The 26,259-nt window shown below is 44.9% G+C and overlaps 3 protein-coding genes, 1 long non-coding RNA gene and 1 other non-coding gene across 6 annotated transcripts; 4 read left to right on the top strand and 1 right to left on the bottom strand.

Moving 5' to 3' along the window:
- The first annotated feature begins 50 nt into the window (after nucleotides 1–50).
- dnaja2a (DnaJ heat shock protein family (Hsp40) member A2a) lies at nucleotides 51–4,602 on the top strand. Its single transcript, XM_037246591.1, has 9 exons — nucleotides 51–227; nucleotides 1,108–1,167; nucleotides 1,261–1,490; nucleotides 1,865–1,945; nucleotides 2,025–2,158; nucleotides 2,480–2,676; nucleotides 3,368–3,512; nucleotides 3,585–3,712; nucleotides 3,824–4,602. Exons 1-9 carry the CDS (start codon nucleotides 150–152, stop codon nucleotides 4,010–4,012), a joined length of 1,242 nt encoding a protein of 413 aa, XP_037102486.1. The 5' UTR covers nucleotides 51–149; the 3' UTR covers nucleotides 4,013–4,602.
- A 695-nt stretch (nucleotides 4,603–5,297) lies between these two features.
- On the top strand, nucleotides 5,298–5,371 carry trnat-agu. Its single transcript has one exon. It is a non-coding gene; the product is annotated as a tRNA-Thr (tRNA).
- A 543-nt stretch (nucleotides 5,372–5,914) lies between these two features.
- lrp3 (low density lipoprotein receptor-related protein 3) lies at nucleotides 5,915–11,164 on the top strand. Of its 2 annotated transcripts, XM_037246551.1 has the most exons (8): nucleotides 5,915–6,127; nucleotides 7,017–7,155; nucleotides 7,214–7,437; nucleotides 7,522–8,138; nucleotides 8,272–8,483; nucleotides 8,558–8,957; nucleotides 9,040–9,525; nucleotides 10,675–11,164. In XM_037246551.1, exons 1-8 carry the CDS (start codon nucleotides 6,067–6,069, stop codon nucleotides 10,732–10,734), a joined length of 2,199 nt encoding a protein of 732 aa, XP_037102446.1. In that variant the 5' UTR covers nucleotides 5,915–6,066; the 3' UTR covers nucleotides 10,735–11,164. The 2 variants fall into 2 exon arrangements, with proteins under 2 accessions (XP_037102446.1, XP_037102445.1); XM_037246550.1 differs by having other exon boundaries at nucleotides 9,040–11,162.
- A 1,642-nt stretch (nucleotides 11,165–12,806) lies between these two features.
- slc7a10a (solute carrier family 7 member 10a) lies at nucleotides 12,807–21,705 on the bottom strand. The gene is made up of 11 exons (XM_037246583.1): nucleotides 21,469–21,705; nucleotides 17,602–17,806; nucleotides 17,315–17,466; nucleotides 16,581–16,706; nucleotides 16,329–16,482; nucleotides 16,129–16,252; nucleotides 15,668–15,771; nucleotides 15,492–15,588; nucleotides 15,265–15,414; nucleotides 14,790–14,967; nucleotides 12,807–14,720 (listed from the first exon to the last, which is right to left on the bottom strand). Exons 1-11 carry the CDS (start codon nucleotides 21,569–21,571, stop codon nucleotides 14,623–14,625), a joined length of 1,491 nt encoding a protein of 496 aa, XP_037102478.1. The 5' UTR covers nucleotides 21,572–21,705; the 3' UTR covers nucleotides 12,807–14,622.
- LOC119120054 lies at nucleotides 21,666–23,563 on the top strand. Its single transcript, XR_005097427.1, has 2 exons — nucleotides 21,666–21,755; nucleotides 23,166–23,563. It is a non-coding gene; the product is annotated as an uncharacterized LOC119120054 (long non-coding RNA).
- Nucleotides 23,564–26,259: the final 2,696 nt, after the last annotated feature.

The following is a 26,259-nucleotide window of genomic DNA, read 5'->3' as shown; positions in this document are numbered from 1 at the left end:
GTCAGTGACTCGACCAAAGGGGGCGCACAACACTGTTGACCCCACCGGAAGTGAAGGCGCGGAAGGCGAGCGAAACATTTTCCACCCGGCACCGTCCGTCTCTTTGTCCATCCACCTCCTCGCTGAGAGCAACATCCGCAGCGACAACCATGGCCAATGTTGCCGACACCAAGCTCTATGACATCCTCGGCGTGTCGCCGTCTGCTTCCGAAAATGAACTGAAGAAGGTAAAGCGCATAGCGGGAAGGCGGCCTTGCTATAAAGCCGGCAAAAGGCACGAAGCCCCGGCTGCCTTTGATTAGCCGGGGCGCTTGGAAAAAAATGTAAGCAGGAAGTACGTCTTTAACATGGCGTGCTAACGTTAGCTCGCCATCATGCTAACCGGCCTGGATGCTTGTGTTTGTGACGATGCGGATGGAAACGCGATAAAATGTCCGAAGCGGTGGTTTGGCCTTCCAAACATTTACTCTAATAAACATTTGTAGATGAGCGATTACTTGACTTCATTTCAAGTATGTGTGTGAGTCATTTACGGTTTGACCTCCCCTTAGTAACCGTACAGGTGTTAGTCATGAAGCCAAGCTTGGCAAGAGTTACGACGTGGCTCTATTGATCCAAAATAATTCTCCATAAAGGCACATGATTGAAATGGGACGAATAAAATGAATAAAACCGGACTTTTGCCGTCATGTTTTTTTAGACCACTGTGCGTCAATTCGGTCGTAAATGAGCTCCGTCAAGTCTAAAAAATACTCCAAAATATAATACTAAGTGGATTGTAGTTGCTGTTGTAACTAGCGGCAACATTATTTCGTTCAAAGCAAAGTTTACATTCTCGCTAGCCTACGATGCTAGCAGTTTCTCAATTACACAACCTTTCATACACTTGTCCAGCCGCCATTTTATACGGAAAGTCTTTGTTGGTAAACTAATTGGAACGATGATTTGATCATCTTATTCAACCTCGTTTCATTTAAACCAGCACTTCTATAATCTTTGGCTTTCGTCAAGTAAGATGCGTCATCACCAGATAACGTCGTGACGTCATGTAGGCGAAGCACATGTGCTGTTGGAGTGATAGTGATTGGTACTGTGCTATCTCCACAGGCATACAGAAAGTTGGCCAAAGAGTACCATCCGGACAAAAACCCCAACGCTGGCGACAAGGTAAAAAGTTGGACATTTATTCACAGCCGCCAATTATATACCTTTTATTCTGCGAATGAGTTTCACTGAAAACATCTCGTGTCACTGCTTCAGTTCAAGGAAATCAGCTTTGCCTATGAAGTTCTGACCAACCCCGAGAAGAAGGAGCTCTATGATCGCTATGGCGAGCAGGGCCTGCGGGAGGGTGGCGGCGGCGGCCCCGGCATGGACGACATCTTCTCGCACATCTTTGGCGGCGGGCTTTTCGGATTCATGGGCGGTCAAGCCGGACGCTCGCGCAACGGCGGCCGGCGGAGAGGCGAGGATATGGTGCACCCGCTCAAGTACGCCCTGGGGAAAATGGAGGCTTTCTTTAGTGATCGATATTTTTAGCATGACACAGATCTTAATGAGCACAAGCGTATTGAATTCTGTCAAGGCAAAACGGCTTTCATGTCGGCCTCTTGGTGGATTTAGGTAGTTAACCTTTTGCGCTGCCTGGTCGTCTTGTTTGCATTTTGCGCGGCCATGTAAAAGGGGGCGGCACAATGGAAATCCAGAACCGGGGTTAATTGGGGCTGCATTTGCATGAGACAAGACGACCCTCCTGAAACGGTTTGCTTCGGAACGCTTTTCATTCATGGTCAAAGTGGCACATTTTTCATTCTGCCCCCTCCAAAGAATCCAATTGCAATCTGAACCGTTGTTTCCCTCGCAGAGTATCACTGGATGACCTTTACAACGGCAAGACGACCAAACTACAACTCAGCAAAAATGTCCTGTGTAGTACTTGTAACGGGTACGTTTCGTCCACTTCCGCCGTCTTCCGAGTTCAGTTGAGAAGGATTCGCTGAATGTGTTGCGATGATGCATTGCAGGCAAGGAGGCAAGACGGGTGCGGTCCAGAAGTGCACCGCTTGCCGAGGGCGCGGGATGCGCATCATGATCAGACAGCTGGCGCCGGGCATGGTGCAACAGATGCAGTCCGTGTGCACGGATTGCAACGGAGAAGGTGTGTTTAATTTCTTTGGACATTCTTCTGGGCCTTTTTCCTCCTTTTCGTGTTATCCGTCTCTTCAATTTGTCATCAAGCTACTTGCAGATGGTCTTACCGTCTTTACCTTGGATGCGCTTGTCTATCATTTTCTTTCAATGTTTTCTGGTAGGTTGTTGTTTTTCTTCATGCTTATTAGTTGTGCTGTGTGATAAGACACTGCGTGTACATTTAATACACTGGTTACTTGTGGTTGCTTCTCATTTTTCTCATGACTTTGGATTAAACATAATGGTAATTTGTGTTTCTAACTGATTCCCGGTCATTCTGCGCCCTCAGGTGAGGTGATCAGCGAGAAGGACCGCTGTAAGAAGTGCGAGGGCAAGAAGGTGGTGAAGGAGGTCAAGATCTTGGAGGTGCACGTGGACAAGGGCATGAAGCACGGCCAAAAGATCACCTTCGGCGGAGAGGCGGATCAGGCACCGGGGGTGGAGCCGGGCGACATCGTCCTGGTGCTGCAAGAGAAAGAGCACGAGGTGAGCGCTCGGCTTGGCTATTTTTAATTGTGTTTTTAGTTTTTTTCTATTTTTGCTTACTCAATGTTGAAGTTGAACAGTTCACGTGTGGATTAGTGACTAGTTCAAACATTTGATCAAAATTTGCATTTTCAGCCTTAGGAGTATTTTGATTTGCATTGTAAAAACCGGTAGACCTCATCAGTTGGTGGGCATTAGAGCGCCGTCATCACCAGCAGGGGCTGCTTTGAGACATCTCTGCCAAAGGAGCAGCAGCACATTGTCCTGACAACTTGCCTTTCATCCAAGCCCAAGTTGCTACGATGGGACCTCTGGCATAGTTTCGTGATTCCCATTTGAACTGTTAACGTGCAGTGCCTGTGGGATTGCATTGAGTGTTGAAGGGAAAAAAGACAAAAGAGAACGATGGCTTTGATTCTTCTTTCAATAAACCAGAAGATTGTCCTCAGCATGGTAGATTTGCGAATGGAGCATAGGTACTGTGCTTGTGCCTTCTGTCAGCAGCGTTGTGACAACCTCCATCCTGTCACTTTTGTCACTAGACAAAAGCTGTCTGACTAGAACAGCTGGCCCAGCCTGTGCAAACTTGCATATAGCATAGGTTAGCTGAGTAACACAACAATAGCGTCTTTTTTTTAGGAAGCTTCTACATCAATAGTTCATTTGTAAGTGTTTGTTTTTTCCCCCGCAGACATTCCGGCGAGATGGCAACGACCTGTTCATGAACCACAAGATCGGCCTGGTGGAGGCGCTGTGCGGCTTCCAGTTCATGCTGAAACATTTAGACGGTCGACAGATCGTGGTCAAGCATCCCGCCGGCAAGGTCATCGAGCCAGGTAGCTTTCCTCCTCGGCTCTCCTCCGCGCCATCAACAAAACGAGTGTAACGGGAGCTTTGTTTGTTGTCAGGCTCGGTGCGGGTGGTGCGAGGGGAGGGCATGCCGCAGTACCGCAACCCCTTTGAGAAGGGAGACCTGTATGTCAAGTTTGATGTGCAGTTCCCCGACAGCAACTGGATCAGCCCCGAGAAATTGGCGGTAACGCTATTTTGTTAATAAATGTGTATATTTGTGTTACATTTTGAATTGTCATTTTCATTACTTGGCTGTTTATTGCATATTCCCAAAAATAATAAAATTGCCTTCCAGGAACTGGAGGACATGCTTCCATCGCGATCAGAGGCGCCGCTCATCACAGGCGAGACGGAGGAGGTGGACCTTCAGGACTACGACGTGAGCCAGGGCTCGTCGACAGGGGGCCGCCGGGAGGCCTACAACGACAGCTCAGACGAAGAGGGCGGTCACCACGGCCCGGGGGTCCAGTGCGCCCATCAATAGCCCAGAAGCGGTGAGGCAGTGGGCACAGGCGGCAAAAATAGACTTTGTTCTTCGTTTATTTAAAAGAAGCTGCAGACATCCTGCCGTTACCTCTTCCGAGGCAGAGAAATTCTCTTGTTTGAATGTTGCTTTTTTCCCCCCGCCCTCAAAGAATTTACAGTAATTTAACAAATGAACACATTCACACGAGCCGTTTTCTCATAGAATGTTTCAGTTTTACTTTTTTGTTTTTTTGTTACAGCTTTGTTTTTCTTGGTAGCTTTTTACATGTCGGTCCAAGTCCTCATCCTCCTCTTCCTTTTCTTTATATTTTTAATCCCAGATTGTGTATATCTTTCAACTGGTTACCGCCTGTATTCAAAGCGGAGTGTGATTTTAAAAACAACGTATATAGCAAGAAATAACACACACAAACAGGAAAAAAAAAAAAAAAAGACGATATAGCCTGCACCTATGTTGAGATCATGTGCATGTACAAAAAAAACTAGTAAAAATTGTTAAGCTTTTGGTTCCGGCACTTGTACCGCAGTCACAAAAATCATTTAAAAAAACAATGTTTAAATTGTTGAATAAATTGTTGAAGAATCACATCATTGCCTCATTATTAATAGTGCAGCATTTATTTCTGTATCTTAAAGCATTTAAATGTGTATTATTAAAAAGAGCAAATAGTAGTATTGGCAATTTGGATTTTTGTGAGCCAATTTTTCATTTCCCCCTCAAGTAATTTGCTTTTACATTTTTGGTTAAAAGAAAAGGTGTTTTAAGACCAGAGCTTTTTAGTTTGACAGTGTTTTTTATTTTTAAGATATTTTATTTTTAGCCTTCTGATGAAGGCGGAAGAACCCGCCGAAACATGTCAGGTAAATACACCTAAAATAATTTGTTTGATAGAAGAACCAGTGAAGTAATTGAAAAGGAAAAACAAGATGAACTTAGTACAATTATTTTATTTTTAGTTCTTTTTTTGGTCAAAAAATAGTACTATTTTCATAATTCATTGGATTGAAGAATTCTTGGTTTATTTTCTTATGCTCAATAAAGGGTTTAGAAGGTGTTAGCGTTTTAGAATTTCTAGTTTTTTAAAGGTCAGCAGCATCAATGAGGCTGTTTTGCAGCGTCTTTGTGAAAATTCACGTTTTTGAAGGGGGATATTTCTAAAAAGAGAGCGTTTTACATTTTACTTAGAGATTTACTTTAATTTAAAATTTTAAAGAAACTATAGCCTTGCAGTCAGTCCTCCTAATCTTCTATATATTGTTAATTTTTCACTTAACCGCTACCTGGCGCCGTGGCTTAGTTGGTTAAAGCGCCTGTCTAGTAAACAGGAGATCCTGGGTTCGAATCCCAGCGGTGCCTTTTGGATTATATTTTGTATGTCTTTGTTTATATAAACACTGCATAATTCATGCAATAAAACGTCATAAACCTTCGTCACCAAGAAACATTCCGTAACTACAATAATAAATCACAGATTGTTGATAAAACCTTAAGCGGAAAGAAGGAAATTCTGAATGAACGTTCCCATTTTAAAGTAACGATCATTATCGTTGTACCTTGTGTAATCCGTGTAACGAAATAATATTTCAGATCATATTTCGGCACACTTTGGACAATTAAAGACCTTTTTTGATCAGTTTAGTTGCGGAATATTGATCTGAAAAAGCCACACAATTGTCGCGGGGATGAGACGGTTTTGTTGTCAAAATAAGAGCTTTAAAATAATCCCTGGACTAAATAACTGAATTGAGACAATGCAGGACTCAAACAGCATTTGATAATTTATTTACTAAATCTATTGTCACATTTGGATCGAGTGGCTTCAGTCTCCCCTGTTTTCTTAACAAATATTTAATATTTAGTTTGGAATATCAAACCGGATATTGCATTTAGAATCACCCTCGTTCTACAGTCTTGCTAAAGGACACACAATGCCGCTTTAAAACCTCTTCATTTGACGGCTTCGCACGGCTAAAAAACAATGGAGGTCACGCCGGCGGGAGTGTGGCGGTCTTGTCCGAGATAAAAGCCACAATTTCTGCTAAAGCGGAGCGATGGGGGCGACGGTGCGGCTTGGGATGCTGCTGGTTCTCTGCATCGCTGTGCTGCGTTCAGGTGAGACAAACAATTCATTCGTGCAATGTAATGATCAATCAACGATGACGAATGAAGCTACCATTGATATTCATATTTATAATCATTAACTGTAATGTCGGTTGTGGTGGTCGTTTTATTTAGCCCTGGGGGGTGCTCACAATAAAATGATGTGGGCTTTTGTTTTGGTGACGTCATCAGACACGCTTGCAGACACACATACTCGCACACTGCTGTATCGATCTGAGGTGGCTAAATGATCAGTCAGAGTGTGGAAACAAGGGATGGCCTTTCACCGCGAGGATGCAGCTTCAGTATATCAGCATTACATCACTGCAGAATAGACACGCACGCACGCACGCACACGCACGCGCGCACTGATCGTGTGTTGCTATCACCGGCAACTTGTCATGTACACTGACAGAATGTGTACTGATGATAAGAATGTGTCGTGTGCAGTACATATCTGTTAATGAAAGCCTTGTAAAAAAATATATATTTAGAGGAAATTGTAGGGTGGACAATATGGCAAGTCATTGATTCGTGTATGCTTCACAAAATATTAATGATACGCCTCTGAAATGTTTTTTTTTAGTTGGGTGATTATATTTTAAAACGTGTGACGTCATGGAATGTGCTCAGGCATCTGGTCGCCATGCTGATGGTCGAATTATTTATTTTTTGTACTCTGTGCGTATTGAATGATTAAAAGTCAACTTGAATGACTACTGTGTGGTGTTTGGGTGCAACAGTACAGGTGAGTTGTCGATACCTGAGAAATATTATTCAGAACGTCATGCTTAGACTATTAGGGCCCAATAGAATTTATTATTAAAAAGAACATTTTTGACTTGACTTCCAATACAGAATAGTAAATGTGTGTGTGTGTGTGCAATGTGCATGAAAGCAGCAGGTTGCGGTGATCGGGTGGAGGTCCACATGGAACGCAGGGGTGTGATCTTCAGCCCCTCCTGGCCTTTAAACTACCCTGCCGGAGTCAACTGCAGCTGGAACATCCAGGCGGGCCACGGCGAGATTATCACCATCAGGTAACGCACCCACACACACATTAACACACTCCCACGTCAACGGCGTCCCGTGTTTCAGTTTCCGGGTGTTTGACGTCGGCGAGCCGGGGAGCTGCGAGTCTGGTGACTGGCTGCTGATGACATCATCGGGGTGGGGCGGCGGGGCTCCGGACTCGCAGCGTCTGTGCGGTTCCGCTCGGCCGCCACCCTTCATCACCAGCAAAGGGCGTGCTTGGCTCTACTTCCACTCCAAAGTCAACAGCTCGGGACAGGCTCAAGGCTTCCATTTGTCCTACATCAAAGGTAAATGATTATTTGAATGCCAATCATGTGCCTTGAAGAAAGCGTGACCTCAAGTACAAAAAAAAAAATCCGTATGGCGCGCAGGTCACTTGGGTCAGAGCAGCTGTCAGCAGGATGAGTTCCTGTGCGGTAACGGCAAATGCGTGCCACACTCTTGGAAGTGTAACGATCAGAACGAGTGCGGTGACGGAACTGACGAGCGGGGCTGCTCGCCTTTGCCCACCACCTCCCCGCCAGGCCCGTGCCCGCGCGGGACGCTCCCCTGCGCCGCGGGGCGGTCCACCCGCTGCCTGGCCGCCGCCCTGCGCTGCGACCGCTCCCGGGACTGCCCGGATGGCAGCGACGAGCTCGGCTGCCCCGACACGGCCTGCGGCAAACGCCTCGGTCACTTCTACGGCTCCTTTGCCTCGCCCGATTTCTTCCGCCCCACCATGGGGGAGGCGGCCGAGCTGAGGTGCTCATGGGTGGTGGACACGCGGGACCCCAAACCTATCCTGCTGCGTTTGGACCTGCGGCTCGGGCCCGGGGATGCGCTGCACGTGTACGACGGCGCCGTCCATCGGGCCGAGAACCTCCTGCAGGTGCTTTCCTACCATAACAATCGTCGACCTACCTTGCTGGAGTCCAGCCGGGGACAGATGAGCGTCCTTTACACTGCAAAACCCAGAAGTCCCGGACACGGCTTCAACGCCACCTACCAGGTAACATAGGTTTGCCGGGTATTGACGGAAGTTAGCGGACTCGGCTAAGTAAGATTTTTCCATCAAGACCAATTTTTCCGTTATTGAAATTAAAGGGTATTGTAATGCCCGTATTTGTGCTGTGGTCCTGCAGGTAAAAGGCTACTGCTTCCCGGGCGAGCGTCCTTGCGGTAGCGAGCAGGGTTGCTACTCGGAACATCAGCGCTGCGACGGCTACTGGCACTGCCCGTCTGGGAGAGACGAGGCGTCCTGCCCGGCGTGTCCCGACGGCGAGTTCCCGTGTGGTGGCGAAGCCGCAGCGGGCACCTGCTACCCATCGGCAGAGCGCTGCAACAACCAGAAGAGGTACAGGGGAAACACTGTGCTTGTCCAGTCAATTTGATCACGAAAGTTACTTTCCCATCACTGCAATCATGAAGGTGCCCAGACGGTTCAGATGAGAACAACTGCTACGATTGCCAGCCGGGCAACTTCCACTGCGGCGACAACCTGTGCATTTTCGAGACGTGGCGCTGCGACGGCCAGGAGGACTGCCCGGACGGCAGCGACGAGCGCGACTGCCCCACGGCGGTGCCGCGTAAAGTGATCACGGCGGCGCTGATCGGCAGCCTGGTGTGCGGCCTGCTGTTGGTGGTGGCGCTCGGCTGCGCCCTAAAGCTCCACGCCCTGCGCGGCCGCGAGTATAGAGCCTTCGAGACCCAGATGTCGCGCATGGAAGCCGAGTTTGTCCAGAGGGAGGCGCCGCCGTCTTACGGGCAGCTCATAGCGCAGGGACTCATTCCGCCTGTGGAGGACTTTCCCGCCTACAACCCCACACAGGTAAGTCCCAAACACACGAAACCGACGGACTGATTGCAGTTCACTGATTCGGGTCAGTTGTTTCTCCTGGCCCCTTTTTCAGGCGTCCGTGTTGCAGAACCTTCGCTTGGCCATGAGTCGACAACTCAGGCGTCACACAAGCCGCCGCTCGTCTGCTTCTTCGTCGTCATCGCGACGTCGCTTCGGGCACCTGTGGCGTCGCCTGTTCCGTCGCGGAGGCCGCGTTAGAGGCCACGCCCCTCTGCTGGACCCGCCAGCCGGCACCCATGTCAACCTAGGGCTCCACAGCTACCGAACCTCGGGGGATAATGACGCTCACCTTGCCCGGGGGCAATTGGAAGGCGGCGAGCTACCGGAATGCGCGTCTGAAAGTCCCGCCTCTCCTCTCTCCTTCCAATCAGGTGACAGCCCAGAGGGGGCAGCACTGTCTCTGGAGGCGCCCGGTCCAAGTGACCCTTCTGGGCCTCCCCTTCTTCCAATTCCCCACTCTCGTACCTCTAGAAAACTGGTTCTGGATCTGGCGCTAAACATGAAGGGAGTCTCGCTTAGACGCTACTCCCCACTTGGGCCTATCTCGCCACCCAATAGCCTGGCAACTGCCTCCCATCCACTGGGGGGCGTTCCCCCGTCGTCGTCATCGTCGGAAGGCGACAGTAGCGGTCGGGCGGCGGAGATGAGATGCAAGGAGGTGAGGAAGAGAAGGAGGAGGAAGAGGAAGGAGGGCAGTGACCCTTTGAGTCGGCAAATGACGCCTTGCTGACAATGGACGCTCGCTAATCCGCCAGGCAACAAGTGTCCTTGATGCCCACTTATGTCAATTAAAACTGAATGCAAACACCCGGGACTTCAATTTAAAGGAATTCAAACAATTATAAGCTAACAGGTTGAAATGCCATGGCCGCCTTTTAGTCACTATCTAGTGCCAATATCCTTTGCTACCAAGCCATAAATGGACAGTTTATTTTAATGCTGGCTTGCTAAGAAATCATTGTTTTATTATTGGGGACCTGGACAATTGTTTTGCCTTTCAGGAATCTGATCGTACGCTTCTATTACTGAATCTGAAAGATGACGAAAAAGCTGGACTGTGCCATGTTCGACCGGTTAAAAACAAATGATGCGAAACGAGTTGGAGAAAAATGTTTGTTTGTTTGTAAGCTAGCTAGCAGGCTACCTCCCGGTTCTACCATTTGCATTCTGGAGCAGGGGGAACTGATATGGTTTGACCAAAAGAGAGGCTAGTTCTTAGTTGGACGCAATGTACAGTCTTGAAACAGATTATTTTTACATGTTAGTGAGCTGTGTATTTTTGACAATGAGTTAAGTAGCTTAGCTTTAGCGCTGTTGGATATTTTACGCGCCGTGCCGCCATTACAGATGCCTACCATGTGCCATGTTCTCTTGAGCTCTTTGCTGTTTCAAGACGTTTGATCATTCAAATACTTGGCAACCAGCCTAAGGTCCAGGTACTAATGCTATCTAGAGGAAACAAAAATACAGCTGGTTCGTGAAGCCAATTTGAAGCTTCATCTAGTAAAGCACTAATGTAAGCATGTGATGGACCTTAAGCTGGTTAGCAAGGATAGCGAATGAATACTCAAACGGCTTTCCATACTGTCTTGCCTCGTCTTTTGCTGCTTGCGTTGGTCATAGAGTAGTTTAGTGCTCCCGAAAATGCCTTAAATGCTTCTTTTCCTTCCTGTTGTCCCCGTAAAAATGTACTGGCGGATGTTTGCTCGCTGCAGCTATAAGAGGCTACAAAATATGTTGCATTTAATAAAACTGGCAATTATGCAACTTTTTTAATGTCACAATCATCACCGTCAAAGTCCAGAGGCGAGTTTTGCAAACAAAAATGTCAAGCCGTTAACGACGGGGAAAAATGTGCGCTCTAAAATGGACGTGGCTCATTCGGTGGTGATGTTTTGAATATCAAAAACACTACGGCTATTCTGATATCCCAGTTTTATGGAATGCAGGACAAAGTAACAGACTTGGGATTGTTTAGCAGTGTAAGCATGCAGGGAAAATAAACACTGGGTTGGTGTAGGAAGAATGTGTATATATTTCTATATTTGAGCTGAAAGAGTTAAGCTAGTACTAACATTTTCTCATGGATGTGTTGGGTTGTTAGAAAAAGAAAATATTAGTTGTTCATTTGTTTTGGAGCCTGCGGTCAATAAAGTTTGAGAAGTTTGAAATTTTGATGATTTAGTTTCACATTTTCCTGGTGTGCGTTATTTTTGTCCACCTGTGCTCATTAACTCGATCCCTTGTGTTAGCCAATCAGCTCCGGCCCTTTGTGTCTTGTCCAGGTGATCTTCGTTGTCTCGTCAATTTGTTTGTATAAAGTTCCCTGCTTTCGTTTGGGTTTTGTTGGATTGCGTCCACAATTTAGGGAGCGCGCTATCGGCGCCTCCCGGCAAAAGCCGTTGCCAATCACCTGTTATCCAATTTACTCACTGCGTGCTCGTTTGATTTCTTCAGATTCAGGAAAATGCTAAGACACTGAAGCAGAAATTAGACTTACACAGGTTGGTTGAGTTCAATCACAATTCTTGTTAAGAAAGCTCTGTTTTCAGGAAAGTACAATACAGCGCTGGGCCTTTCAAGAGCAGAAAGTCTCCATTCCGAAAAGGCAACGTTCAAGGTTCTTTGGTCAGTTGCACATGCCGGTGTGGGCCGAGTTTGATGTGTGATGAGTCTTTGGGGTGGGGCAAGTTCGCAGGAGATTTTGATTCAATGGGAGTGGGTGCTGGTTATGGACGATTCGGTGTGTGTGTGGGGGCTGCCGTCTTCCATCCTGTCTTTCGGCCTTGGTGATCATCTTTGGCCGAGTCCTTGGCTGTCTCCCTCTGGCACCAGCTGGTTTTATCTCCAAGTTACCTTCGTGTAAACATTCTGCTCCATTCTTACACTGTCGCACCTCATCCATTCGTCATTCTTTCAATTTTGTCATTTTGTACGGAATTATGTGAGCTTTTGGCTGTGACATCATCAATTTATTAATGTTCCCTGACTGCAAAGTTTGTACTCACCACTTACCATGTTTTTGTTTGTTTGTTCTTTTGATGCTCCATGTACTTGCTTACGTCATCATATTCTTAGTTTAATCATGCTTCCAACCATATCTTTTCTTTGTTAGGCAAAATATTTCCCTCTGTCCAGAACGTTCAGTAGTAATCGAAAACTGGCGTCTAGCATTAGTCAAAACATAAGCTACAATCAAGTACTGAACATTTTTAGACGACTTTGGCAGTGTCCATGGTTTAGAAAATCATCAGGCATGCATTAAACAGTTCCTTAAGGGTCATTAAGCTATTCAGGCAATATATCAAAAAACATTTATTTCAAAGTGCTCAGAAATATATATCAGATCATAAAGTTATAAATACCTTTGTCATTACCACCTATCAAGAATGTCTAGTTATGTCGTCTTTATCGATTTGGTGTGTAGGTATAATTATATGCTTAAAATGTTTCTTTTATTGATTTAATATGTGAATATACTTGTCTGCTTATGTACTTTATTCAATGAGGTTTGAGCATATCTGTTTTTGTAGCTAGGCAGGACTTTTTGTATTTCGACCCCATTCCTTCAGTTTCCTTTTTGGTTCACGGTCCTTGTTCGTGTCACATCCAGTTGTTGGTATGTTGGAAGCTGTGAACGCTGTGCTGTTTGTTCCTCTATCAGTTCTTAGTTATTTGTATCCTCTGTTGCTTTATTTTGGACTTTAATTTTTCCTATTTTTCATATGTTGTCAGATATTTAAAAAAAAAAAAACTATGGAATCAAGCATTTACAAAACATTGGTGAGATGATAAAAATCCAAGAATGATAAGAACACAGAGTGATATGTGTACTGTATTGAAAGAGTCCATATTATAACACAGTTTGCAAAAAAGAGTAGAAAATGTATCTTTGGGTTACAATTATTATTATTAATCTTATTACTCTAAAACAAACCAGGAAATGACATATACATAGCTGAGCACAAAGTAGTGGCAGTACAATAGCAATTAATATGCATTTAACATATAAATACAGAGGGAGGTGCACCATTTTGTTTGTTGATCGGACAATCGGCAACATATTAAAACAACAAAATCCATTTAGTTTTATTCCCCTGGCATCAATAAAAATATGACGCAAAAATATGACAATACACAAACACTAAACAAATGTTCGTCACGAAGGCACATTCGCATGCGTACGCCAATACTTCTCAAATCGTGGGGAGACTTAATTAGCATACAATGTTATACAGAGGTGTACTTATTATATTTTTATAGTCATATTTATAGTCACTGAAGAGAGTTGGGGGAGCATAACGGAAAATAATTGAGAAGCACTGGCATACTCGTAGCATCAAAGATATTGGAAGTCAACCAGATATGAATGGGTAAAAATATTTTCCCCCACCACTATTTTGAGATAATAAAAAAATTAAAACATACTTAGAAAATGATTCTCCCCAACATTAGCAGCTGTGACGCCTCATTTTCAACCAATGGAAAGCATCATGAAAGTCAGTTCACAGAAAAGGCACATTGGGTGTGGAAAACTGAAATGTAGTTAGTCCTTCATAAAACAACATTGAAAATTGACAAGACAAAAGGGTCTCTGCATTGAAAATGCAATTCATAATGTTTAATGAAAAGCCTTCACTATTTCTTAAATCGGTTTCCTATGAGTTGGAATCCATTTTAGTGTGGACAAAAAAAGGCCGTAGAAGAGTATTTTTAAAATTACAGTAAGCACCCCAATCCTCTAGGGGGTGCCATTGTGCGTCAGATAAATAGGAAGCGTTGGATGTAGCAAAGGCTTGAGGTCCACAGGTGCTTGTGTTCAAGTCCTGTTGCAAACACTTTAGAACCCAAGACTGTCAATGTTTTGACTTGTGGGTGGCACCTCACCACAAAATGTGCGTTTGTGTTCCTTGGATGTTTGGTCTTCGTCCAAGAAGCGAAGCCACTGGCGGACATCTTACGTTGAACCAGCCTAACTTAAACAGCCTCCATGACGTTTTAAATGTCCTTTCATAAGATATATCACAGAGAGCTACTCGAAGGTTGTCTGCAACATGTCAGAAACCTCAACAACAATTCATATTGAGATAAAGTGTGAATTGTTGATGCAAACAGTCAACTTCATTCTTTGAGAGGCTCTTGTGACTCCGTGCAGGTGTCTTAATGTAAACCGTACTCATGACAATGCTTTCAATGAAAAAGTACCCAAAGTTATCAGTAATGTAAGATGGCTGGCCTCAGTGAGGAATCTATTAATAGTCCATTCATATATAAGTCTGTGGTGTGTGTGTGCACACACCAAAATGTCACTTCACCTTTAAGACATATGCATTTTTTCTCATCTCAACATCCTACACACAACATCCCATAATGACATGAATAAATTTCGACAATTAAACCCGCAAAGAGAATTGGTGATGTCATTATAGCGTGTTGCGTATGTGGAATTTTCAGGAAAAATATACATTTATCCCATTCGGAACAAGGTTGTTATATAAAATGTGGATAAAGTGAAGCACTGTCTATTATTTCTGCGTCTTTCCTGAGTGTGTTTGTGTGTCCCGTGTGTCGATGAAATCACATTTCAACAAAAGGAGTGTATGTGTAGATTTGTCCGTTAGGGGGCGACAAAGGCTCAGTCTGTGTCTTTGGATGAAGTGAGTTTGGCCTCAGCTGGGTCCTCCTGAGGGAACATCACGTAGCACGCCTTCTGGCCCATGTAGGTGAGTTTCTCTGCGAGACATGAACCACATGAAGCACATGCGCACAGCTACGGACGTGGCACAGTAGGCGAGCAGTCACCTGTGACTTTGTAAACCCATTTGGGTTTGTTCTTCCACCAGACGCCGGCAAAGTAGACCGGCACGCCGGTTAGCACGATGACCATGCCCAGGCCGCACACCACCGGCTCAGAGTAAAGGCTGAAGCACAGCAGCACCACCCAGAACAGCATGTAAGTGATGGGGATCAGCAGGTTCACCTGCAAACCACACACAAATATGATTGGAAACATTCCAACACACACACACAAAAAATACTGGCACTGTATTGTGGCTTCTTGGAACACATGGTAAACTGACAGATGAGGATTCATTTAGTCACAATTTAATAAATGATGGACAGGCTAGACCATCTGTACCAAAAACATTTGTTTTAATATTATGTTGTGGCTAAAGTAATATAATTCCCATTATTAGACACTAGAAGGCGCCCAACATCAACAACAAAGAGCCCTTATATGGGGAAGAGAGCTTGAGAGTTAATTTTTTGGGCCTACCTTGATTGGTCGCATCAGGTCCGGCTTCTTCTTGCGGAGATAGAGCAGGCCAGCGATGGTGACGCCGTACGACAAGTAATTGATGAAGGACACATAGTTGATCAGGTTGTGCGTCTCACCGATGCACAGGATGACGATGGTGGCGAAACACTGCGGGACACCGGGTGAGAAGTTGCTTATTTGCGTCTGTCCCGTGTTTTCTTGTGGCAGGAAGTGCAGTTACTCACGCAGACCAGCAGGGCAGGAATGGGTGTGCAGTTCTTTAAATGGATCATGGCCAGCAAGTAAGGCAGATGACCTTCCCTTGCCCCTGAGAAACATAACCTAGGCACACACAAAGATATTGTAGACCTCCACCAAGGCTAAACACTGCTAGCTTATTTACTGGTGTTCTGTGTTTTACCTGGAGGAGGTAAAGAGGTAACCGTTGATGCCCCCAAAGGTGGAGAGGGCCACGGAAATGGGCATCACCCAAGAGAACATGCCCAGCAGCTTTTCACCAAAAGTCTGCAATATGACACGAGAACAACATCCAGCATTTTGAATATGTGGCCTACGAAAACAAATTAGATGAAGTGAAGAATGTATTGAATTTTTTTTTTTTTTTTGCCTTTGTTAGTTAATTAGCTGAGTCTACCAATGCATGTCAAAGTTTATGGGCAGATATTAAGCGCAAACTGTGACCAACGCGTGGATCATCAAAACAGTCACATGGATTTCAGTCTTGCGTGATCTTAGATATCATCGTTTGCGTTGGCTAAAACAGAGAGCCGCTTCTAAGAATTGAGCCCGCCTCTGACTGTCATGCTTGTGCTTCCCATTAGCGCAAATCCAATTCATGTGACTATCACTGCAAAGGCTTACCACTGCCACAGCATTGGATGCCAGCAGCTCCTCAGGGGTCATGGAGGAGAAGTAGGCGATATTGGTCATGGTGTACACCAGCGTCACTAACGGGATGGAGATGTAAATAGCACGGGGGAGGTTCCTGATATAACGAAAGGAAGACACTGATGATGCTAGCAGTGTTGTTAGTGGGGATTAAAGATTAATAATAGACTTACTTGCGTGGATCAACCACCTCCTCTGTGACGTAGTTGAGGAAGTTCCAGCCACTGTAAGCGAAGGACGCCTGCAGAAAGGCTAGCGCGATCTGGCCGACCGACGGTTCCTGACGGAACTCGAAGGCCGCGCTGGGCACCAGAGCGTCGTAGTAACCTGGACACACGAGAAGAATCCTCAACAGGGTTCTGGTTGAACTAAGAAGGGTCTACCAGAGTTCTGCCCAGTGGTAGAAATCTCAGAATGGTGGTTACCTCGGCCGATTTGAACCAGTCCCACAATGATGATGAGGACCAGAGCCAGCAGTTTCCCCACCGTGAACACATCTTGGATCCTCGTGGCCCAGCGCACACTGGAGCAGTTCACCCACGTCAGGAACACTACAACGTGAGATGAGCATTTAATATCGATCGGAATATGATTGATGATATTGATGATCTAACTTTGGGGAGACTTTCTTCCAGGAATTATTAACCCTCAACCCTTTTTGATTTTCTATCCCTTTAAAGACTTTCTTAGAGGGGGGCGTTCTCGAGCATCCATCACAGGGCAAAACTTTTCCTCCCACCACTCAAACTGCTTCCGCAGCTTTTCTGTGGCACGGAGCTGGTGACCCCCCCCCCCTCTCTTCCTGCGCCTTCTTTTTTACTCTGCACTAATGCTGGAGTAGCCTCCTTCCCTTCGAACACTCAACATGCCAAGCGTCCATCTTACCACTGAGAAGAGGGAGGCGCCAGGCGTCCAGCAAAGTGACAGCGCAGGTAAATCTGTGTGCCAGTGAGAGTTGAAAGCTCAGCAGTGGAATACTAAAGGTCTCTCCAAAGGGTTCCTATTCTTAGTTAAAATGAGCAGCCCACATCTTGACCTATCCGGTTCGCTCGTTAACACATGCACTCGATTGCGTTAGCCTCGGCTAGCTAAAAGCACCACGGCATACCTCAGGACAAAAATATGAGTATGATTGACGGAGGAGAGGTGAGCTACTCACGGACGCAGATGGTGGCCAGCAGCCGGGTGGCGGCGTAAGGCGGAAGGCAGTTCGGGAAGGCGGGCTGCAGCACGTAGTTGGCAAAGGTGAGCGCGATGACAGCCAGCGTGGTTGGGTACATGATGAGAACAGCGCTCCATAGCAACAGGAAGCTAAGGCATGGACAACAAACCGCTTTTAGAAACGCATTCACCGGTAAAACAACACTGACCTCAGGAAAACCCAATATTTTTAAAGCCCCCACCTGACCCCCTCACCTCTGCTTATTTTTGGCATCATGTTCTTACCCGACAAGCCCGCCAAAGATCTCCGTCACATATGAGTAGTCTCCTCCCGATTTGGGGATGGTGACACCCAGCTCGGCGTAGCACATGGAACCCAGCACGCAGATCCCACCTCCACCCACCCACACGATGAGCGACAATCCCACTGAGCCGGCATGCTCCAAGACGCCTTTGGGGGACACGAAGATGCCCGAGCCGATGATGTTGCCTGAGGACAGGAAAAAGACATGCTAAAACAATTATTTCATTTTATTATTTTATTTTTTATGTTTGTATTATTTTTTTTCTTTATTTTTTTAATTTTTATTTTTTTATTTTATTCCTCGAGTAAATGCTTAATCAGGCCCACCGAGGCCTGATTAAGCATTAGTTGCCAGTCGAGGGACTTCCTGGGTCTTAATGAGAGTTGGAAAACCACGTTTTGCTTTCGGCATAGTAATGGACTTCACTCTAATTCACAACTCATGGGTGAGGGGGGGTCGATTTATTACCTTCCTTTTCTTCAGCCCCATCCCATCCTTCTTTGAGGCCTCGGAAATCCAAACCACCGTCACTTGCTCTACCTACTGGACATTTTTTAGCCTTTCGTTCCCGTCCCACCAGTCGTCCACCCGTGACACTTTCTCACGCCCCTTTCATTGACCGCAACGCAGAACCGTTGCCGATGTATCACGGCAAACGGGCCGAGTGTTGAGGTGGGCGGGACGGACAAATTAGCACTTGGTTAGCGGATGCCGCCATTGTGACACCGGCGAGGCTACTCATACAGAACCCGTGAAGGTGGAGCAAAAATGGCGGTAGTTTTGGATCTTTGCCAAGACTTGCTGATCAAGTCATAGGAGGAAAAACTCAGCATGGGGGCGGCTATTATGTAAATCAGCCCCGCTGTTACATAACTTTTTCAGAAAACAAAAGATGTACTTGATTGTGTAATTCCACATTTGGTGGCTGGACGGGCACTATTTGTGCACGAAGTCAATTCTCACAAAATGGCCGCTTTAAGTGTATTGCTCTTATTGTACGTTAACTTTGCTATGCAGCCACTTCCATTTCCTGTTCTATGTTCATCGCCACCTTGCCACCTTGCCTACTAGCCTACTTTTGTTCTCTTGACATTTATAGCTTTCTCAATGGAAACGCTACCATGGTAACAGTAACCAGTAGTTGTCCCTATGGGGTCCATTGTAGTGCAGCTTGTAGGAAGGGTCAAAACTAGTTTTGATGATCTACTTGAAAACAGGAAGCACTTTTATCTACTAATTGCCAATTTGTGCATTGAAATCTGTCTTCCCTGCTTCTGTAAACAAGATGAGGTTTTGTTTTTGGTCCTGGTTTCATTAGTGGTGCTCAACGATGCAAGTAGATTTCAGATGTCGACTATCAACCATCTCAAATTCTTCAACTGCAAGATGGAATTTAGTTCCTAAAACGTCACTTGTCAGGATTGAGGTGTGTCTAGCATGGAGGCATTTCAATTTCTAAAAGGAACGCAAACCGGGCCACACCAACATTCGCCCTCAATTGCGAACAATAATAATTGGTTGTAAAAGTAAAAAAGAAAAAAAAAAGGTGTGTGAATACTTTTGCAAGGCTTTTGTAATTAAGAGGTCTGGATTCTGATTTTGCCTCATCATCATACATCAGAGCCAACCCTTGCCCCTGTCAGCCCCCCCTCCCCACTTCCGTTGCGTTCTCAGCCTCTCCGAGGGTCAGCTAATGATGCGGCATGAGTAGAAAGAAGCATTCATGGCTGTCACGTTCGCTTGTGGAGCCATTGTGTAACGTCCGCGTTTTCTTTATTATGTCATAAACTAGTCCTCCCCTACGCAAACCTTTACCCCCAGTCATCCTTCTAAAAAAGGACTCACTGTATCGTTATGTTGGCAAACTTAGCTCCAGTCTGGATTTCTCATCACACCGGTTTGAACTGTGCAGCGACCAAACCAGTACTAATGAGCTCCGGGCATAAACCCAACCCAACGGCACCTGCACATACTCCCACACCAGCCTCAGCATGTCCGCTTTGGCTTCACAAAAATGCATGAGCCCCCGAACCCCCGCGTGACATTTGCAGTTCGGCATTGGCTTATTCAAATGTCCAGAGTTTCTCTGCTCATGACTTGAAGGGTCAAGCTCAAAAGCCACTTTCAAGCTACAGGCAGTTTATAATAAATAGCCCGATAATGAATCGCCGCGGCTGATGCTAGCACGTGAGCCGGTCCTTGAGTGTAACTTCTCCTCTCAAGAAAAGTGTGTATTGTTCCAGCTCCCCGCAGCCGCAGAACATGATGCCGCCGCCCCCGTTGAAGGCCTCTCCCACTCCACCGGTTAATGTTGCGGCTAAAAAGGAACGCGTGGAATGGAGTCATGTGAGCACGCTGGCTCGCCGACATATTTACAGTTGTCCCGAGTGGGGGTAAAGGCGCCACGGGCAAAGACCCCCAAGGTTTAGCTTGTTTTCTTTGAACTGTTCCCTGGTACCCACCACTAAATATACCCACGCAGCTAATGTTTGGCTACATCACAACAAATCAAAGCTGTCCTCAGATAGCTGCACTATCTCTATTAATGTGCCCTCGTGTGTGTGTGTGTGTGTGTGTGTGTGTGTGTGTGTGTGTGTGTGTGTGTGTGTGTGTGTGTGTGTGTGTGTGCGTGTGGCATATGTGAATGTATGTTTGCTGTGTGATGCTTCTGCACGTGTGTGTGTTTATGTTGTGGGTGATGAACGTGTAGTATTTGTATTTGTGTGTGTTGTGTGATGTGTTATGTGTGTGCATGCAGAGTGTGTGTGTGGAGGGGTGTTTGTTGTGTAGCTTTTATGTGTTTGTATGGGGTGTTTGTGTGTGGCGTTTTTTTACACTTGTATGACAGTTAAGATTTATTGTGCGACTGAGCATTTCATTGTTGTCACGCGTTTCTGTTTGTGTTTGTTCACGGATTATTTAATCCCAGGTAATGTTAGCACAGGTTATCATGAGACGGAGTTGTTTTTTTCAAATGGCACACTGAGCAGCAGTTGGAATGAAAGTTCAAGTTTAGACTGAGCGTTTTATTGAGCTTTACGCTTTACTAATATTTTTTTTTATAACTGAGTTAAGCATGCGATAAATACCACTTGGAATTTTGCCTGAAAGATTCATTAAGTTTGTTTTTCCTGAGGGTCACTGTTTGAGCCTTAACGTAATTTCATTACTCTATAATGATTCCATTAAATCGTTTAGTGTTCAAATCTGAACAGCGGTATATCCAATATGTGCACAAACATTGTCACATTGGCGCATATCCCCTTTCATACACACATGATAGCTTCTGTGTTTATGTAGGCCGAATAACAAAGATTTTTGCTTATGTTGGACGCTGCTTTATTTAGGCATCAATCAAATTTAAGGAGACCACCAAAATAACTGCGGCGTGCCAGTGTCAAGTCCCCACGCACACACACGCATACACGTAGTAATGCAATATGGATGCAGTGTAACACGACTCCGAGGAAGCCAGCCACTTCCTGCACTTAAAGCATCTGATGTGCAAAGCCTCCTGCAGAACTGATCCACTATCGGTACGAATCTGCAATAGCGCTGCACGCGCCTTACCAGTTCTACACAAGTCAGCCACGTAGGCAGGCAATGATGCAACAGTTTCCGCCCAAAAACCAGAAAGAGAAGAAAAAAAAATGAAGTGGGAGTAGTAACAGCATCCCGCCAAACAGCACGAGTGAATACCAGATTGTGCGTTAAAGATGAACCTTTTTTGGCGTAAAGTGCGCGAAGTACTCATTTGAGTTATCTTCTAACTTTAATTCTCCAAACAACTGCAACGTCACCATTTTTACCTCATGAACTATGATTGAACTTGTAGTCAGAAACTCACCGATGATGATAGCGCACGCGCTCAAAAGTCCAATCTCCTTTTTCAATGTCACCCTATCGTCCTTATTTGTGCCCTTCTTCTTCCTCTTCGTCTCGTTTGCCATCGTCGCTGATGCCGCTCCACGTCCAGCGGACGCCCCTGAGAAGAGAGTTTCGCCTAGCAAGCGAGTTGCAGCGAGGAGCGCTCTCGTGGAGGAGGACAGCCTTTAATAATATGAGACGCACACACACACGCACAGCGATGTGAGAGGCGTGCGTATGCGCAGCCCTCACCTTCTTCTTCCCCAGGTGAGTCGCGGTGCTTCACGTGACTTTGCCGTGCAACAACCCACTTGGCCATCTGGAATTATTAATAATCAGTATTTGTTGGCATCGTATAATATACTAAAGTGTCGTGTTATATATCATATAATTATTTTAGGAAATAGAAGCCAAATCTACAGCAACAGTTACTCCATTTATTCGTGTTTCAAATCAATACCCCGCATTCAAATGAATCAAAAGAAAAGTCATCCATTCTAACTCATTCAAAAATCACCTACATTGTTTGACATGTTTCCAAGGACGGTCCTACACCGGGGAGAGGGGAGCTATAGCTACGTCACAAATCTGTGTAGCCCCATTTAAAACCCTGCAGCATTTTATTTGATGTTCTAAAATGTATTTATAATTTAATTTCCCTGCCCTCCATGTATCTATCAGCGAAGCCAACCTATAAACCCGGGAGAGAAAAATGTTGCTTGTTGACATTTGAAGGAAGCCTGAAAGTCCTGAAAGACCAGAGCTTTGCCATCGATCAGTAGATCGATGGCGATGATCAGTAGAAACATTTAAGACACGTTTAAAGACACATTTCTATGACATGGCCTTTAACTAACTTGTAGTGGCCGATTCGGCCGGAGTTTGTTTTGTTTTCTCTCCCCCCCCCCTCCCCGGCCGGGGAGGTGGTTAGGTGGCACCCAAGCTGACAGCGGCTATCTGGATTCTCGTGGGCCAATTCAGGTTGGGGGAACTGCAGCTCAACCTCCACTGCCAGGATAGTAGAGGGCTCCTCCGGCAGCCCTTCGCTCTGACTTGGACATCCACTTTTTTGATTTTCATATTATGTATTATTTGTGCCCTCTCTGCATCCATTACAACCTGGTGATCCTGAAAGGGGGATCCTTCCATCTGTGGTCCCTTCTCAAGGTTTCTCATTTTCCCCGTGACCAGGGGATGCTTTGAGAATAATTGTCAATTTTTGTCTATGTGAAGCCCTTTGAGACTGCTTGTGATTTAGGGCTATACAAATAAACTTGACTTGACTTGAGCTGAAATTCAAACCCAAACATCAGCACTATGAGCTACTAGATATGCGCGCCATTTTTCACTATCATTCTGCATGTGATATGATATGTGAACCAAAAAAAAAAGCTTCTAGTTGACAATATTTTGTCAAAGGAGGTCACATGACGGGCGAGAGCGGAAGAACAAGTTTGTGCAGCCTGCCGTGTCATTATTTTGGGGGCAAAACAACCATTTCCTGTTGTTTCAGCTTAAGTGACACAAGGCCTTTAAGGTGGAGGAACATTTCCAAAAGCTGTGTTTGTGTAACACACACTCACAGACACACAGCCACACACACGCTACTACAGTTCAAGGAGTTAAATGGCTAAGTTGCATCTGGCGAATGCTAACTAGCGCACAATTAACTTGCAGGGTCCCTCGCCCACACACACCACCATTTGCCCCCCCCTCAAAAAAAAGAACAGTGGGCTTCAGTGTGGCTGCGAGCTGGCACGATGAAGAAAAAGATAAAGAGGAGGAAGAAAGGTTGAAGGGACCACATTCTGCAACAGCTTCTACCTTCACACAATGTGAATAGATCACAGAGCACACCAAAAAAAGACACAACCACACACACGCTTTACTACACACACGCATTGAGTGGCTGATAATGATCTCACTCAGTGCAGTCCATCCGAGAAATGCTCTCCTGATTTTCCAGCACAAGGAACACTGGGAAAAACAGAGACACATAATGAGCAGACTTTGTATTTTTTTTTGTATTGCTTTATTTTGTTTTTCATGTTCTCAAATAAAGACTAATGAATCCATGTTATGCTTCTTTTACCTCGTGTTGTTTAACAAAGGTGTGACTGGCTCGAATTTGCATGCCTAATCTCCCACAAATGACATTGCGAAACTCATCAGACACTTCATTTTGTTACATAAACAATATATACTGGGCAAAATGATGTATTACAAAGTAACCATATCAGTGAATGTTTGCTTCTGTGGTGTTTCTAGCTGTGTGTTTACATTTTCTCCAACATAGGTGATTTGAAACCCATCCATCCATCCATCCATTTTCTGAACCGCTTAGTCCCCACGGGGGTCGCGGGAGTGCTGGAGCCTATCCCAGCCGTCATCGGGCAGTAGGCGGGGGACACCCTGAACCGGTTGCCAGCCGATCGCAGTGATTTGAAACCATTTTTGATTTTCCACTTTCCAAAAAGAAGACATCTGTTGATGATGTACATGACTCAATGAAGGACAGGATTCTTCCTAAAAAGAAGTCAAGGTATTGTTGTTTCTTAAATTTTTCTTTCCCAAAAAGAAGAAATCAGTACATTGATAGAAGTTTAATTTTGTGCATCAACCTCTATACTTTATTTGACTTACTATATTTTTGTATGCGCAGTCGTCATGTTTATCCTCTTGATCACGTAAACATAGTTCCAATTTTTTTTTTAAATCCAAAGGCTGTTCTTAACAATATTTTTTTTTTTTTTATTAGGATTGTTCTTACCATCGAACACTGCAACTTCCAAGGGTGAGTCCTGGTAGTTTTACTTGATATTATGGATTTTTACTGGTGGTTTCGCATCCACCTCGTTCACACATTCAGGAGAAGTTGTTCAGAGTAGGCGGTAGAAATTAGGCCATCCTTCCCGACTCTCCGTCATCCTTTCATCCGCCTCTCGATGCATTGGCGCTGTGCTGCCTCCATGGATTTGTTGTGGTTTGTTACCACACGAGGAGCCTGAGTTCTTGCGGCCCGTGAGCAGGGGCGGCATGGCAACGCCGCCTCCGCCGCCGTGTTTCCTGTCGGAGGGTCTAACGCCGGTTGTTCGCCTGCCCCGTGCCCCCCACTTGTGCTTGGAGAGGCGATGCACTCACGGCCGTCTCTGTGCGGCTATTGTGCGAAGACAAATGAGCGGAAAAGGCAAAAGCGGCCTCAGTTCACGGTGCTCGCAAGACCACAGCCGCTACATTTTAGGACAGAACAATATCAGAAAACATCAAAACCGCAATTGACAATTTCAGGATGATGAAATGCTTGATGAAGTCAAAAGAGTCAACTCAAACATTTTCTCATACTTTCTCATATTGCTCGGAGGTCAGGAAACGACCAATTCGGGCAAAATTTAAGCAACTCAAGAAAACACTGCAACTGTTAGAATTAGAGCACCTCTAGTCTTGACTCAGCATTTGCAAATGAAAAGCTCAAAGCAAATGAGTTAGAATTTGAATAGCCTGAACTGTCGTTAAATTGCAGGAACTCTCATCTCAGCTGAGTTACTGTTACAGCAAGTCATTTTACATGTTGCTGCATCAACGCACTGAGGATAAGGCAAAACATTCAAGGATAGGGGAGTACCTGAGAAAAGTACAATTAACAAAGTCCATGCATCCGTTTTCCATCGCTCATGCAGAGTAAAGTCAAAAATTAAATAGTGACAAACCCAATTGACATTTTAAAGTACTTGACGCAAGGGCTTTGTATATCCGCAGCCTAGCTGTTTAAACATTTACACCCTCAAATAATTACATAAGGACAGAAATATTTTTTTTCTTGAAATTAATCCAATAAATGAAACGAAACGAAACGAAACGAAACAATACTCCAAGGTTAGCAGTATCGGTCAGCATTATAACTCAACAGTAATTGGGTAAAAAAAAAAGATATGCCACGAACTCAAATGACTTCTAAGACACAGTAAATGCCTATGCAACTATATTTGCACATATTCAGATCACACACGGCGACTGAAAGCCTTGGCAAACTATGTAAATCGGTAATTTACTTTATGAATATGTATTTACAGTATATCATTATGCAATGAATTATGCAAATTGAAAATAACTTTTCTTTTAAATATGAGCGTCATTTAGGTCACACGAGATATATTGTCAGCCGGAATCAATTTAGAATGAGCAAATATTAATGGTGAGATTTTTTTTTAATGAAGAAAAGTTAGATGGAATTATCTTACAATCGTGAATCATCAGACTGTCTGGTGTTTTAACTTAATTATTTATGTTGAATGTGTACATGTAAAGATCACAATAATTATAATTTTAAAAAAACGCAAAAATGTCAAATATTTCTTGACAGCATGGAGGCTTCTATGAGTACACGCTCGCTCAGAATTGCATCATTGCTTTTGCTCACCTGGTTGGTAAACCGTGACTCTCTACCGTCCTCTAGCGGTAAATCTGGGTTAGTGCATCATTTGTTTGCTTAATTTTAGTGGGGAAAATGTCTTTTGTATAATCCTAGTGCGCAAAACTTGTGTGGAAAAAACAAGAAACCTGTTCAACTTGAAAGTGCCCAAGTGAACTTTTCACGAGGTCAGGAATTAGACAGAAATGACTCAAAAGTGACTTTTAAGCCATGTGTTAATTCAAACGCTTTGAAGCGGGATTTAAATTTGCAAAATTATTTGTGTTGTAGATTTTCATGGATAAATAATAACCCTTGTCATAGAAACGGGAACTAAAGTACAGTACAGTTTTTTTATTTTTA

Source organism: Syngnathus acus, chromosome 3 (assembly GCF_901709675.1).
Source record: "Syngnathus acus chromosome 3, fSynAcu1.2, whole genome shotgun sequence".
NCBI classification, from domain to species: domain Eukaryota; kingdom Metazoa; phylum Chordata; class Actinopteri; order Syngnathiformes; family Syngnathidae; genus Syngnathus; species Syngnathus acus.
The sequence above is the reverse complement of the archived record's forward strand: the minus strand, read 5'-3'. Positions and strand labels throughout refer to the sequence as shown.